We start from the raw sequence: 17137 nt of genomic DNA, 5'->3' as shown, positions 1-17137 counted from the left end.
TACAGACCCGTTATGAACATGTATACAGAAATTACTGTGAAAAAAAAGACGAATATGTATGTATGTTCAACATATATTACATTTCTATCCCCAAAATTAATCTGATAAATTATACACGCTCTAATAACAAGGAAATACAAGATTTTTTTTCCACATATATGTAGGTACGTACTTGTAAAGTTTGCACTGAAATATGATATTGCATATATTTTTCAACCAACTCGAAATCGTCGAAGCTGATGATACCTGTAACATATGTGTACGTTCACACATGCTTATACATCTTTCAAAATAGTGTACTGAGGCTTGAAATTGTTAAATGTTGAACAGTTTGATTGGAAGATTTGTTCATTTATGCAAAAATCCATAGTAAAATGTATTGAACGTATCGCATTAAATATATATATATATATGTAGGTTTGAGGCATGCATGCAGATATCTGAAGAAACAAGAATAACTTCTGCTTTTTCTTGTCGATATAAGAAATGATAAAATAACGCGTTGTCTTAATGCTACTTCATAAACTCGATTGTTAATAGAAATAATGAAAATTGTTTTTTTTTTTTTTTTTTTTTTTTTTTTTTTTTTTAACATTGGTTTTTTCAGAAAAAAATGTGACGAAAAAAATGATAACAGAGTAAGGCAAACACACACAGCGCGCAGAGAGAGATAATACACAAAACATAATATACAACTTCATATTGTACAGTTGGCTGTCGAGTCTCTCTTTCGACTCTCGACGCATCGTTAGTGAGTATATATAGGTAGTAATATAGAGATATTTTTTTTTTTTTTTTCTTGCTGACAAAAACACATCAGCGAACCGCGAGCCGCAATCCGAGTCAGCCGAACCTTACTCAGTGTGCACTGTGCAGACGAGCGGAGCAGCCATATGTTTTTCTTACAACCTATATATACGTATACAAACAAGAAGTACTTATACATTTAACTCATGTATAAGTCGTCGGCGTCGCCGCACGTTTTTCTGAACATCATTTGGACTCAGATGTGACCTGTGTTTTTTAATACGATCGTGTGGGTGGGTGCATCGTATGCAGCTAATAGGTAAGTACCCACACGTACATCATTATCAAACATCAATTATTATATTTATTTCCCCCCGGGGCGGGGGGAGGGGTGAAAGCCTATACAGTGAACCATGCCTGCTATCATTGATCTCTATGACAACGTACTTCGGTATATGTCGTACTGTAGTATAGTATAGCTGCTGTCTTTTGTTCTGTACGTCAATTGCTTTGTTTATTTATCCGCAATTCATTGTGCAACATACATAAATACATATACATTTGTAAAAACTTGATAATGATAATGCCAAAATAGCCATAGAACTTTGGTCAAATTTCTCTCGAGTACTGTCAAAACGGGAATTGCAACAAAGTTGAAAAATTCATCATGTATGTGGCGATGTGCGTGTTTATCAGATATAGCTGAGAGAGATACCCAAGTGCTAATAATACACGCATATTTAGTTATTGGTCGAGAGATTTACCGAAAAGAAGAGAACAAAAAAATCTACACACATATTTTTCGCCGATGGTATTATATATTTGTCCTCTAAACTTCGAAACTACTTTAATAATGTTGTAATTATAAATGTGCGTATTTATACATAAATGTTTATCGTATAATTTTATGAGATTACGTGCACTCTCGCATGCCTGTGATATACGATGTATGCATGTTTTTGATGATGTAGGTGTTTCTGGGTCTCGAGATTTACGCGCAAAATAAGATGTATAGTGTGCATGCGGCACGTGTGCTGTTGATTGCTTTCATTTTTATTAAGGATTAAATGAAAAAAATAATTAAACAGTACTTATATATAAGTTCTAAATGATTAAGTTGCCGGGACTGAATCATTCGGCAACTTTTACCATTGATTCTCATAATTCCACAATAAGTACCTATATATAATATTATAACCTGTACAAAAAAAATGCGGTCCGAGAGTACCCATACTATATTATAAATATGTACTGTTTCTCATCCAGTCTCACAGCGTTTCGTGTTTACATATATTTATTGTTTTCCTTTATTTCTCCACTGAGCAGTGAAGTATAAATGTTTTTCTCAACGCAATCATAAGCTTTTAAATAAACATAGGTATATATAGGTTTCCAGTATATGGTGGCTATAGTGCACAGATGCACGGACGATGTATCAAGTAAGTATTATTTTGGAGAAAAGAAAATGGAGGGAGAAAAGGAAGCTGCGCGCATGAGAGAAAAATAAGAATAACGCACGAATGTCTAAACGCCGTGCCATCATATAGCCATACCGAAGAAGATAGATTTAATCTTCGAGTAAGATTTGCACACATCGTGCCAAGTAATTATCCTATAAAATGCGCGTAACACACATTGTGCGAACGTTTCGTCGGCCTCATCAACCGCATGATGTATGTACCCCATGTACTTAAATAAGTGTACCCTAGTAAAGATCAGTGACAGTGACTGTGTCAGCCACATCCGAGTCGTACAAGAGCCGGTCTTGAAGGACCGTATGTGCATGTGTCTAAACGTGTGTCTCTCAATGTATACCTCCTACTTATGTCTGTCTGCAGGCTATCTGCAGTTTGCCTCTTACTCTCGTTCGTTTCATTCTGATAAAATGGCTTTCGAGCAAACACGATGATAATATGGGTTATTATAATATATATATACCTATGCATCGTTAATTTATTCAAAGAATTGACCTCTCTCTTTCTTGGTTGACATTCAAACCATTTACATCTAATTTTTTTTTTTTAATTTAAGTAATTCTTTATTTATATTTCCGTCTTTCGTCTTACATTATACATATACATAGTTATACCTTCTTTTCCAGCAAATTAAAAAAAAAAAAAAAAAAAAAAAACCAATCCAAGGGATTGCTCATGCTTTTCACATAGACTGTAAATAATACGCACTTTTAAGTAAACTCAGCAAAAATGATCAGCTACAGTTAATCACGCACGCATTATTATTATTATTATTATTATCATTTGCGTGGGTACTTCTGATGACATGCACATTCGAGAAAAACAAATTTCCATATTTATTTGCGCGGTCAAAAGCACCGTGATAGAACGGCTATCTGATATCATATTCAGCCATTTACAGGCTTTTTACTTTCAACTACATGCTGGACAATGATTTTTAGTTTACAAACAACAAAAATTAAGGTACAAGCAGTGAATACTTAGTCTCAAGACTTTAGATTAGTACCAAATTAACAATCCAGCAGAGTAATTTTTATATTTTATTTTTCCTCGGTGAAGCGACCAATTCGAATCGACCCTATAATATCTTGCTCGAGTCGTTGGTAATTAGGTACATTCACGGCATTTAAATCTTAGGTACTTATATAGGTACGATCGTTTCACGGAGAATCTTGTAACATTATGTAATTGTTCTCACTAGAGACAAATTTATGAGCGACGTTTCACCGTAGCTTAATTGGCTGTGGCATGGTAACTTACAAACTCCACATAAACAGAATCGGTCACGTAATACCTTTTTTTTATCATTATCAGACCAATATTTTTTATCGTGTCATCCAATTTTATGGTTGAACCGGTATTTTTCAGATTACGATCAATCATTTTTTATAAATGTTTAAGAAATAACGTACATGATGTAAAGAATCAACTTGAACGGTTCGAATCGCGAATTGAAATTGATGTCGATAGCTTGTGCTGCTACAGTTTCCGAAAAGACACCAACGGACTGACACCGGTATTATAATATATAGTATACATCTTTGGTGCATGTTATGACCCTAGAATTAAATCATAATAATTCACGGGTCAATTTAACAACGTACCGTTACCGTTCCCAATCAGACGAGTGATTTTAAAATACCAGCAGAGTAACGCGTAACAATACCTAGTTCCCGTGCTCGTGGACGCCAGGGTATAGATTTGCGTAAAAGTCGAACCCCGTCGGTATAATTATTCTGCCCACAGTATTTTTCACAAACTGTATGAAATAAGAGCTGCAAAGTTTGAAATTCACACCATATATCTTTATTTTTCATTAATTCCATGACTCTCGTAGCATTGCAAAAATTTCTACTGTTCACTTTAAAGAGCCTCAAAATGTAAACTCGTGGACTAAAACATTTTCTGGGTGCATGGGAAAATTCAGAAGTATGAAATTTTTTCAAGAAATTTTTTTTTCTTTTTTTTTTATATTTTAAATAAATCGTAATAAAAATGGGCAAAGTTGAAAAAAAAAAAAAAAAAAAAAAACGTTTTCTGACAATTTGATTACTCCAAAAAGATAGAATTTAAGAAAAATTATTGTGTAAATTTTCTACCTAACATTAGACCGAGCCAACGAATCTTGAGATATACAATTTATAACCATGAAATTAAAGTGCGGTATTTTTTTACTTTTTTTTGTATAACCGCGAAAAATGATGGTGGTCTCATTTTGGCTTGAAGCTATTTCGATATATAAAATATAAATTAATTTTAGCTTCATTTACTTAATTTACTTTTACTGATAAAACTTATCTTATGAGTATATCTTTAATGAAATCTTAAAAATTTCCGGTTCAAGGTTAATTTCATCATTATTTTCTTGAACAAATCTAAAGTGAACTTTTTTTAGTCAACATACGGGAAAAAAAAAAAAACCGAATGATATCATTTTTATCATAAATTTTTAATTTGATACGTTTTTTCAAGATGACATCATCGGGTGTCGATATGTAAAAACATCAACTACTCTATCATTAAAAGCCAACGATAAATGTACATACTTGTGTGTACATTTATCTTATCACCTGCTTATCTCTTTCTCACTTTCTCTTTGTTAAATGGCACTTTAATGGCCATCGGTAAGTGTTACCTGTTATAATTTTTCAGTCAATCACCTAGGAATATCCTAGGAAACCGTACACCTACATATACTGATACCTACTTGATGTAATGGTGTGTCCATAGCCGTATAGCTAATCATAAGAATTCATCAGAGAAATTTTTGTCACTTTATCCTCGTGACCGTTTCGTTCTCGTTACGCATACATGTACCGTGACAAATGACTACTCACTGGTCCCCTAGATATCCAAGCATACATCGTGTAATTGAATTTTTTTTTTTTTCTACGTGCTCATTTAATCAACAGGTTTACAGTTACAAATGCAATAATTGATCAGTCTCTAAATTAACGAGGCTACATGACATTCTTACGAATATATTATACTGTAGAGAAGTTACAATCGTATACTTACGTGCACCTCGAAGGTCTACTTGAAGATTGTGATTTTTAATTTTATCATAACAGTGCCTTCGTGCGTACGGAATTACTGTAATACACACTTGGTTATTATACTAGTCGATGATGATTGCTGAACCAATGGGGGAAAAAATAGTACAGTATAGTAAAATGAAGGCTAAATATGCCCACTGTTTCTAAAATAAAACTATAATGTACGCGCCTCGTACCATTAATGAAACGTATACTACAGACAAAACATTTTTAATTATTTTTTCTGGAATACCCGCAGATTTTTATTAACCGATTTGCAAACGATTGAAAAATAGCGCTACTTTGAACTTGGCGAATTTTTAACTCTCGAGAACTATAACAATAAAAACAACAAGCAACACGTGCTCAAAATCTGCCTTCGAACTGCAAAATCGTTTTTTCGAAAACTACAAAGCAGTAGGAAATATTTTTTGGGACTACGGCACAATCCATTGGAAAGGAATTTGAAAAGGGTCTTGTCAAAAAGAAACGTGTGCCAAAATTGTTTAAACTTTTTTTGTTCGGCTTGCAGGTTGAAAAAAAAGGAAAAAGAAGGCGCCCGCGCTATGCAACTGAGAGGATGAGCGGCAACAGCAACATTCGGCTGGTGGTCTTCGGCGCGATCATCGGCCTGGCCGTGATAGCCGACCTCCCAATCTCGCGAGCCGAAGTCTGCAACTCGGAGCGTCCTTTGGTCAACGATGACTTCGAGATTAGTTGCCTGCACCTCGAGGTCAAGATTTTTTGCAAGAAGGCCGTCGAGAGCATCTGGAGTAATCTCCCCGAGGGCCGGCTGAACCTCACGCAAGCCAAAAAAGTGACTATCCAGAACTGCGCCCTCCCGATTGGCCTCAGCTTGTTAAATGTTACCAAGGCGCTGGGCATCGAGACCAACGACACAGTGAAAATCGAGCAGGCGTGCTCTAAGCTGCGTAAAGAGCACCTCAGCGGCTTTCAGCTAGCCTCGCTCCATCTGCTCAACAGCAACAGCAGCCACGAAGATGAGCACGTGTCGGCTGATCTGTTGAGCGAGGTCGAGATCGAGATGCTCATGATTCAGAATGTGTCGATCCGAATGTTTCCCAAGAATTTTTTCCGTGGCTCGGAGAAACTGCGCGAGATCGAGATCACGGGCGCGGGCCTGAAGGCTATTCACCGCGATGATCTCGCTCCCCTCGTGGGCCTGAAGAACCTGCTGCTGTTCGGCAACGAGATTGCCGAGATTGAGCCGGGCAGTTTTGACCAGCTCCTTTACCTCAAGCTCATCGAGGTACGCTCTCCATACTCCTTTATACTTATTGCGTTTAAAAAGTATACCCAATTGGTGAATATTGAAAAATTATATATATATATGTTTAGATCAGCAAGAACCGGCTGAAAAACTTGCCGGCCGGTCTTTTCCGCAGACTGATGAAACTCGAGAGACTGAATCTGGGCGAAAATGAGTTTGACGATCTCCCGAGCGATTTGTTGCGCATCGAGCGCAGCAGAATTAAACTCGTAAGACTGAACCACAATCGGGGTGGATTGCAAGCCCTGCCGGCCGGCTTCTTCCGTAATTTGAGTAACTTGAATTACGTCGAGCTGACGAGGTTATTATATAATATACATGTGATGTATTATATTAAATCGTGGGTCAATATAATTTTAATTTTTTTTCATCTGTGCAAATCTCATTTTTCAGCAATAACTTTATTAGCATACCTGCTGACGTATTTTACGGTGCCCATTCGCTCCAGGCGCTCAACATCAGCAACAATAGTTTGTCGCATCTGCCACCGAAACTTTTTCAGGGCACATCGAGCCTTGCCGATCTCAGGGCCTCGGAAAATAGGTTTGTAGATTTATTTTACTCAAAAATACTTGGTAGACAATTTTTTTTCGGGATCCACAAAATACTTGGAAATACTGTATATTACTGGTTAACTTAACTTTGGAAAACAGGTTGATCGAGTTACCCGATGGCCTATTCAAAGACTGCGAGGATCTGGAGAGACTTTACTTTAATGACAATTTACTCACCAATCTCAGCAAGTAATAGTTATTCTTGCATATTTTTGTTTAAATATACGTAAGGTAAACATGTATGTGTGCTATAATATCGTTTTGTTTTCACGATGTAGCGGCGTTTTTACTGGTCTAAGTAACCTCAAGATTATGCAATTGTCTCATAACAATTTGGTTTACATGGAGCTTAACGCTTGCGCTCTAAAAAGTGTGGAATCCGTTGATTTGTCGAACAACCAATTGACCCTCGCTAGTCCCACAGTGTGGCCGTATTCCTTCTTACTTGGTTGTGCCTCGATTATAGACTTGAATTTGTCTTACAACAACATAACTCAATTTTTTATTGACTGGAGATTCTTAAGTTTAAAGAATTTGAATCTAGAGGGCAATAAAATCACTTACATCTCAGTAAGAATTTTATTCACTTATTTATTATTATTTCTCTTATTTTTTTGTCAAACGAACATTTAACGTTTAGGCGTTGACGTAAATATATTTTCTACAGTTAGTAATAATATTAATAATTTACAGAAGTCTAACTTTGACATGCTACGCAGCAAAACTGAGCTCAATTTGAAAAACAACAAAATCTCTACGATCGACTTGGAAGGTCTTGAAAACTTGGCCATGACATATCAGGAAATGAACGGCATAAGTAAAGAACTTATAGTGAAACTAGAAGACAATCCCCTCAACTGTGACTGTCACCTGCTAGATTTCTTTCGTTATCTTGAACATGGTATGGACGACGAAGTCTACAATTACGTGCACATCAGCGCCAGGGACATGAGATGCGTGACACCACCTCAACTCAAGGGCTCCCCAATATCTACTGTACGATCGGAAGATCTGCGCTGCCTCACTAAATCAAACGATACGAGCGACGCGTGCAGCGGTAAATGCACCTGTTGGAGGATACCTGGACGAAAGGTCCTCTCTGTCGACTGCTCGCACAGAAATTTAACGAGCGTACCTTCGATGGTCAATAATTCGGAAAACTGGTCGATAGAGCTCAACATGACTGGGAACCGTTTGCACTCGACGCCCAAAATGAACAACTCCTACTTGGCTAACGTCACGGCTCTAAATTTATCCTTCAACAACATCTCTGACGTGAGGGTTGATGTGTTCTCGAACTCGCTACGCGATCTTAGGCTACACAACAATAGTATCTCGCGCATCAACTATTACGTCGTACAACATCTTTACGACGACGATGACTTGTTGCGTAATCTCACTCTTCACGGCAACCCTTGGATCTGCGATTGCGAGACCCGTAACATGCTCAACTTTGTCCAAAAAAAACTGACGACTTATAAGCTTCACGACGTCACCTGTCGCGAGAACAATCGCAAACTGTCGGAGGTAACGGCGGACGAGTTGTGTGAGGGCATGATCAAATTTATCGTTTTCGTCGCGTTCTTTTTTGCTGCTTGTATCGCCGTTGGAAGCGCCTTAGCAGCCTTTTACTTCAAATACAAGATGAAGATTAAAATGTGGCTCTACTCAAAGCAGTGCTGTCTTTGGTTCGTTACCGAGGCCGAGCTCGATAAAGACAAACTATACGACGCCTTTATCAGTTTTTCACACAAGGACGAGGATTTCGTCGAGAAGGAGATTGTTACAAAGCTTGAGGAGGGGCCTATGTCTTACAAGCTGTGCTTGCACTACAGAGATTGGCTGGCTGGTGAGCTTTAATTTTAATGAAAAAATACAAATGAGATTTCTAATTTTACTATTTTTTAATGCAGGAGAATGGATACCAGAACAAATTGCCCGTTCAGTTGAAGAATCTAGACGAACGATAGTTATAGTGTCTCCAAATTTTTTGGAAAGTGTGTGGGCAAGAATCGAATTTCGTACTGCGTATAATCAAGTAAATGTTTCACATTAAATTTCGCCACTTCTAAGGCTAAAAATTATTAAAAAAAAAAAAATTTCTTTTGCACAGGCATTGAAAGAAGGCAGAGCCCGAGTCATAGTAGTTCTGTATGGAAACATTGGTAATACAGCAGAACTCGACCCTGAACTCCAAGTTTATCTGAGCATGAATACCTATTTAAAATGGGGTGATCCTTGGTTCTGGGACAAACTGCGGTACGCCCTGCCGCACAAGCAAGAGCTGCCAAAAAAAAAGAAAAGGTCAAAAAACGCTCGAATAATTGAGAAGCACCTATCCCAGTTGCCGGTTAACAATCATCGCCAAAACGAAAAAACTGAAGTAATACCAATGCCCAAAATCACTGCCCAGTCAGATTCGACAAAACTGCTAGAGTCCAATGCCGAAGAAGAAAGACACCTTGGCGCGTGATAAAATTATTACTATTATTATTATCACTATTACTATTGTCAATTTGTTTGTTGTAAGTTTACGATGTTACAGTGTTTACACATCATGATTATCTGTTCGGTTAGTTACAGTGCTTCTGCGGTTTAAATTGAAAAAAAAGCATTGATTAAAGATATTTTATATGACCATAGCATATCGCGCAAGATGCGTAATCACCTACCAATCACAAAATTCTAGTTATCTTGTTAAAGATTAATAAATCTTAAAACCTCCAAGATTTCTACATTTTATTTTTGAATAAGGTATTCAGAATTTTATTTGGTGGGTTAATTTACACGAGAATGAATTCTGAGATGTTTATAAGATATACTAGACTGTTAGTTATTATTTTGCTTAATTAATACTCGTTTTTCAACAAAGCAAGTCAATTTAAAAAAAATATATTCTATGAATAGTGATACTCTCAAAGACACTCGCAGTCGTATATTTTACAAGACTGTAGGATAAACTATTATAATAGTGAACTACTCCTATTACTTTGAACAAATATTTCAATGCAAAATATTTTACATATTTTCATGAATGTTTTACAAATATATCAAACGTGCCCATATTTTTTTAGCTTTTAACAGACAAAAGTGAAGAATTATGACTTTTTTAGAAATAAGTTTAGAAGTTTATATGTATTTTAAGTTATTTTTAAAACTTTAATGAAATAAATCACTTTTTTATTAAAGCTTCCAAAGCATTGTCAAAACATACCTGACGAAGACTGTCTCAAATATTTTTGTATCTATTTTTAAATAATTTAAAACTATTTAATGTAATTACAAAAAATATTTTTAACTTTTTACCCACAATAATCTTGGAACTTTCAATTTAAATATTTTTAAAGAAGTTGAAAATAAACTTTTCTAGTTGTATAATGTATGTATTGCCGATTTGTTTGTAAATATTTTTTTGTACATACGTAAATCAAGAAAAACTTGCACCTTTTGAAATGTAAAACTGTTTTTATAATTTACCTAAGAATGTTTTCGAACAAATAAAAAAGCTTATGTTGACGAAAATTGTAGTACTTTTGACGATTTTAAAAGTTCATCATTCACAAATTAATTGATGTATTAAAAAAATTTCTGAGGGATTTAAATCATTGACTTCACTTGTATATACGTAGTAAATGGTAAGTACTTTTTTTTACAATTTTTGGCAGATTGGTGTTTTAGTAGTGGTTTATCAAACTCAATTGGAACGAAAATTAAGTAATGTTAATTATACGAGTTACTTCGAACACAAATAATGCAGTAGTAGTAAAATTAAAAAAAAATGGTTTCAGAGTTTTAATAATTTTTAAAGTTAAAAAATTAGAACTTAGTCTAGTTAAACTCAAATCAATTAGTATCTCAGCATAAATATTAGTGAAAACAATCCAATTTTGATAAGACAAATTTTTTGTTAATACTTTCAATGACTACAAGAACAAAAACTATATTAATAGGTGAATAACAAACTTTAAATATATTACAAACATGTTTATCTTGTTAAATAAGACCATCTTTTTTCATACGTTCATATTCCTATGGATAACAAATTTTTTTTAATAATAACATGAAACAATAGTTGAATACTTATTCCATAACTCGGGCGCTTTTAGTCTAACTTTGGACATATGCTGCGCTCGGCTTGGGAAAAATATAGTGTTCGACACTGGTGCGTACAATATAAGTATGGCAAGTACAAAAAAACATACACCCTTTAGCATTGCTTCGTATCGTAGTAGCATCCTCTGATATCAGTATCAAAAGTTACTATTATATTATACAAGTTTTTTTTTTTTTTTTTTTTTCACCTGCGTTTATTTGCAATCACTTTGGCTTGGATTCAGTTCGATTCCTAAACTACAATACCAAAAAAACAAGCGCTATTGCATGCATGATTTGGATAATATATCGGTTCTGAGGGGTTCTCAGACGTGTTTTAGTTTAAGAACCGAATGAAGAGCACGTTTAACTCCAAACGATCGCATATAAAGCTAACGTGCATAAAAAATTGCAGTTTGTACTTACATGACATTTAAACGTAATAATTTAAAAAATTCATTCTTAGGCACACTATTACAATTGACTTACACATATATACACACACATGCACACACCATTATTATACATATCGCTGTACAACAGCGCAAATGTCAAGTACCGAAAGTCAGTGGTTGTCACTGGTAAGAGAAATCCTTAAACATGTTAAAAAATTTAACAAAAGTATTTAAAATTACTTTATCGAGTTTGAGAAAATGTATACTATTGGCAAATCTTTAATTCTTTTTTTTTTTTTTTTTTTATGTATATTGAAAATGTGTAAAAAAAATTATAATTTACTGTATTTTATATAAATTAGAAAACCAACTTAACATCATAATTTGAAAAACTATGTACGTTACATCGAGAAAAACTATTGCAAGAAAATTGTAACGTTTTTCTAGTGGCTAACAGTTTGTAAACATTTTGTAGGAGAAAAGCCTCAGTTCATTTCTGTATGTATATTATCTTAAACGTACTTTGCCCATATCTTATAAATTTAGATTTTAAGGCGCTTTGTATTCAAATTTTACTGGATTTTTACACGATACTTTACGTTCAATTAAAATCAAACATTTTAGGGTTCCATAAGTTCATCCTCACTATCTGAATCAATGACGGTAGGATCCGAAGTATTCAATAGCAAGTGTACTTCTTCAACTGTATTCACCTGAAATTATACAAGAATAACTTGTCAAACATAAAATATCGGTTGCAGTTTTTTGCGAAGATCCAAAAAATCGTGAGGAAATAAAATGAAATAAAATAAAAAATAAAAATACAACTTTCAAACAAATTTTATTTTCAAGCTCACAGTGTGTGTATTGGCCAGCTGAAATAAATTTATTAACATAAAAATTTTATACTATGTGAAGTTCTTAATCTATTTAACAAATTTTGTGAGTATGAAAAAGTATGAGCTCAAACTTAAAGATCTAATGATCATTTAATTTTGTTGGTTTATAATTTTTTTTTTTTTTTTTTTTTAACCAATGTAAAAGTATAATTGATTGAGCCTAATAATTTCAACATTTTTATGAATAGTTTTTACATTTAAATACACGATAAAAAATTTATTTTCATTTAGTTTTTTTTTTTTTTTTTTTTTTTTTTTTCAATAAACAATTTAGTAAGTTTACAAATTATTAAAAATTCTTAACAAGTTTCTGTATAGCGCAATATTATAATTGACACTGTGATGTTTAATGTGATGCCTATGTAATACTTATGAAATAAAAAAAAAAATTTCTTTGCAGATACACATGATTTAAACTACAAAATAAAATCAAATAAATGTGCTTAAATTAGAAATTTTGTATCAAGCACAGTCTAACTGTATATTGATTGATGAATTGATTTTTTGACAACATACCCGAGAATACTTAACACGATCACAGTTTCTTGTAGTCAAATTACAGGTAATTAGATCTAAAAAACGAGATCGTCTTGTCGAATCTTTTAAGTAACAAATTGATAATGCACAAACTATCAAAACAATGATACCAATTATTGCTCCACCTGAAATTACTTACAAAACTTGAGATTGAAGAAAGAATTGCAATTCTATAATTTGTGATATTCAAATATATTTACCATTTGTACTATTTAATGTAGAAATCAGTGGTTCTGCTTGCGACTTACAAATCTTACTAGTATACCATTCGAATTCTACACTACAATTATCCCCCTGAAATTTGCAATAGTATTAATAAAATGAAAACAAGAATTTTAATTTTGATTGCTTTGGAAAATATGTTTTTACTCTTAGAAATAGTGGTTCATCTGTATACGATTCTTCGTTACAGAATATAGTGATAGTCGATTGTGCTAAAGTACCATCGCTGCATCTGCTACCTTCAGTTGACGAGAGACGAATAAGATTGTGAGAATAATCCCAAATCACACTTACTTCGGTGCCATAATTTAAGTCGTTGTTGGTGTCACATACTAATGCTCCATGACAATACTTTTTATTGCTAGAAAAGGATATCTTGTACTTTTTGGTTTTTAGTCTATCTTCAACCTGTTTGAATAAGATCCAAATTAATTTTGAATGCAGAGGAAAAAAAACTTATTACGTGTAAAATTTAATACGTACTAGGTACACCGGATTTTTATCCATAGCTAATACTGATAAATTTAGGTGATCACCATAAGTATTAGTTATGTAATTGTTGGCATAAATGCCGTCAACTTTACCGCAAACAACGTTTGTTTTCCATTCAAAAAAGTATATACATTTTTCATATCTCAAAAATTGTGGCTGACCCTGCGCCAAATTTGAAAGGAATGGATCACATGAAAACAATATCCTTGATTCTATTCTTGATTTTTTTTCTTCTTTGCATATTGACCCGTTATGGTACATCAACGTGACTGTGTCAGCACTCGTCAGAACAGGACTGTCATCCGGATATCCCAAATTCTATGATAAAAAATTATATCATCAAAATTTTTTTCAATAAAGCACACTTTTATTGATAATCAATGCACTCTTACGACAACATCCGTTATTTTGCCGTCTGTGATCACAGCCTTACATAAACCCGCACCATTGCACAAGCTAAGATTATTTTTTTTTACAAGTGGCTTACAAATATTCATATAAAAATTCGCACCATCTACTTTAGTTATGTAATTTTCTCTCAGACGAATTAATGATCTTAAATTAACTTCATTTTTAGCAGTGGCGCACTCCCTTTTCTAAAAATATTGATTGTGTGAATTAAAACTGTATGCACTTGATGTATAATAACATAAATTTTACCTTTTTGTCGCAAACTAATTTTGTAGTCATTTTTATGACTTTACTGCAAATATCATCTTGATCTTCAATTTCATAATCATTTCTATTACCACAATGAAATTCAATAATTGTGTATCTTCGACTCTGATTATTGTTACATGAATGTCCATCCGTATAATTCAAATATGGGCCACTTTCTTTCCACATTAATTTGGTGGTAGCTTTTCCACCTGATGCTTTACTGTGAATTCTACAAGCACCTGCTTCTGGTCCACAGACAGAATCACCCAAAGGTGAACAAATACTGAATTTATATATTTCGTTACTTGCAAACGACGTAACATTAAACTCTTTATTCATGAATGACGTTAAATTAAAAACGTGTTTCGTAACGGGGTCTTTTACCGTACACACGTCATTGTTTGTTATTTCTAAGCTTTTTTCATGCAACTTTTTTTCACTGCAGGCTTGTGCAGTTCTCCAAGTAAAAGTATAATTACATGTTTCCTGCCCTCCTACATACTTGGGTAGTGTATCCTAAAAAAAAAATAAATTAGTGTACAATAAATTTCCAAGTCTATATAGATCAGTAACCAAGTCATATCATAAGACTTATTCGCTTATTCTCATAGCAGTTAAATTGGTCCAAACTGTTTCATATATGTATATATACAGTATGGGGCACTCTGACTTGCTCGACTGTATAAGCAAAACATCTCGTATTGTACGTACTGTTGCATCTAAATCACAAGTAAATATGATTACTGATTGTATATGTGGAAGTGCATTAGGAACATTCTCAAGACACATTGGTCCTTGTTTATAAATCAAAGATAATTCGCCATCAGCAATAAATTGTAAATCATCAATTGGTTCACCCAGTCCCTTGTTTGTCCTAGAAACATATACATATGTGTATAATCGTACATTTATAAATGTATACCCACGTGAATGTATACTTAAAATCAAGATGAATTAAACTTACTGGCCCATTGGTGCATTATTATTAACAAGGCACATACCATTATGTGCTCCACAAGCTCGACGACTATACAAAACGGAATGGCAAACATTTAATATTACCGAATGGGTTTCATTAAATGTGATTTTATAATTGTCTGAAAGATTAATCAATTTAGATAGATCATAATGATTTGATCCATTATCCACAGTACAATTTACTACTTTTTTAGCTGAACAGGCGACATCAGTTCGCCACGCTATGTTGTATTCACATGGATTGGTATCCTAAAATTGTTTAAAAAATAAGTTAAATTTTTTTTCTTTTATTTTTAACGTCTTTTAAGATAAGATTAGATGCAAATAAACATACCATTGCTGCGGCAAATGCCATGCCACTTCCATCTTTGATAGCAAAATCACAAATCATTTTTATGTTTACAGTATAATTGTGCTTATCATCACACTGTTCGCCTGTGTACTTGAAAATTATTTTCCCAAATTCGGGAATTACTTCAGGAGGTTCCCTTCCTGTATAAATAAAGAAAAGTAAAAATAAAATCTTTTAGCTTTGCGTAATGGCACAAAAAAAGTGTCTCAAAAAATACGTAGAAAAAAACACTTACCAATGCCTATCTCGGAATTAGACTTGCCCTTTGATAAACAAATGGAGTATCCCTTGTGTTTATTGCAATCCGTTAATTGCTCGCACATTTGTAATCTCAAAACGTCGTTGTCATGTCTAATAACGTAGTCGTCGGTTTTTTTCAGCTTCTTAAAATCAAATTTGTACGAGAAGCCGGGCTCGCTCACCTCGCAATAGTGAGGCTGCACAAAGGATTAACAAAAACAAATAACATGTAAAACTGAATAAGAGACTTCGCGGGAGGCAGAAAATAATAAGACTTAATTCAAAGAAAGACTATTCTGTGTGAGATAAAAATGAAAACATTACATTAAAAACATACTCGTACGAGTATTAAGTATAAGTAAAGGTAATATTATGTAAAATCTGAGAAAGAGAGAGAAAAAAAGGAAAGAGTAAAAATTAGTTATTCCTTGTTACCGTGCGCTTTTTGACCACCTGCTTCTTAGCCAAAGCCGTCAGGCAAAAGCCGAGAACGGCCAAAACGAAAATCAATAACCGCATCGCTGTTTCCCCTTGTGTTAGAAATGATGAAGTACTCGCTGATGTCCATAAACTGTCTAGTCCGTGCGATAAGAAAAACATGCTACATGGCCTTACGTACTGCACTTGCACCGGTTGGACGTACCTACTGGCCCGCATGCAACACAAAGAAAGTACTCAAGTCCAAAAAGAGTCGTGAAGTACCTACTGGCGTATAATTCGGAGAATTATCGCCACCGCCGCGCCGCCGACACCCGCTGGCCGATGTGTTCGGGCTTTGAGCCGCCGCCAGCCACCCACCGACCCCACCGTTGTGCACGTATACCCTATATATGGTTCATTTTACGAAAACTGATACAAGTCGTATAATTTCGAAATTCGAAGGCTGAAAGGGACAAAGCCTCGAAAAGATTTTTAGTTCATCTAGGAGTAAATGACCCAATTACTGCGCAGGCACCAATTACTGCGCACTCGACGGTAACTGAAAATAAGAAAAACAGACTGAAAAATTTGGATGCTTGGATATATTGTAACACGTACGGACGTTAATATAACGTTCAATCCAGAATCATACTTTACATCATGACATTTATAATTGTTTAACTGAGTGACTCTGAACGAATCTAATCTAACCTACAAAACTTTGTAGTCGTGCGTAGTGATTGGTGCG

At 34.3% G+C, this 17137-nt stretch overlaps 2 protein-coding genes across 2 annotated transcripts; one reads left to right on the top strand and one right to left on the bottom strand.

Moving 5' to 3' along the window:
* Nucleotides 1-699: 699 nt before the first annotated feature.
* On the top strand, nucleotides 700-10602 carry Tl (toll like receptor). The gene is made up of 10 exons (XM_014360739.2): nucleotides 700-721; nucleotides 821-1066; nucleotides 5790-6527; nucleotides 6617-6849; nucleotides 6942-7091; nucleotides 7202-7291; nucleotides 7381-7672; nucleotides 7796-8951; nucleotides 9016-9140; nucleotides 9216-10602. The coding sequence occupies exons 3-10, from the start codon at nucleotides 5838-5840 to the stop codon at nucleotides 9573-9575; spliced, it is 3096 nt and encodes a 1031-aa protein (XP_014216225.2). The 5' UTR covers nucleotides 700-721; nucleotides 821-1066; nucleotides 5790-5837; the 3' UTR covers nucleotides 9576-10602.
* A 1444-nt stretch (nucleotides 10603-12046) lies between these two features.
* Lerp (lysosomal enzyme receptor protein) lies at nucleotides 12047-16625 on the bottom strand. The gene is made up of 12 exons (XM_089588699.1): nucleotides 16405-16625; nucleotides 15965-16166; nucleotides 15712-15869; nucleotides 15364-15626; nucleotides 15111-15273; nucleotides 14400-14915; nucleotides 14132-14326; nucleotides 13731-14057; nucleotides 13395-13655; nucleotides 13226-13319; nucleotides 13005-13150; nucleotides 12047-12302 (listed from the first exon to the last, which is right to left on the bottom strand). Exons 1-12 carry the CDS (start codon nucleotides 16567-16569, stop codon nucleotides 12210-12212), a joined length of 2583 nt encoding a protein of 860 aa, XP_089444825.1. The 5' UTR covers nucleotides 16570-16625; the 3' UTR covers nucleotides 12047-12209.
* Nucleotides 16626-17137: the final 512 nt, after the last annotated feature.

Source organism: Copidosoma floridanum, unplaced genomic scaffold (assembly GCF_036245765.1).
Source record: "Copidosoma floridanum isolate Cflo_tuat_1 unplaced genomic scaffold, Cflo_Japanese_pri ptg000001l, whole genome shotgun sequence".
Lineage (NCBI taxonomy): Eukaryota > Metazoa > Arthropoda > Insecta > Hymenoptera > Encyrtidae > Copidosoma > Copidosoma floridanum.
Note: the sequence above shows the minus strand (reverse complement) of the source record. Positions and strands in the feature narration are given on the sequence as shown.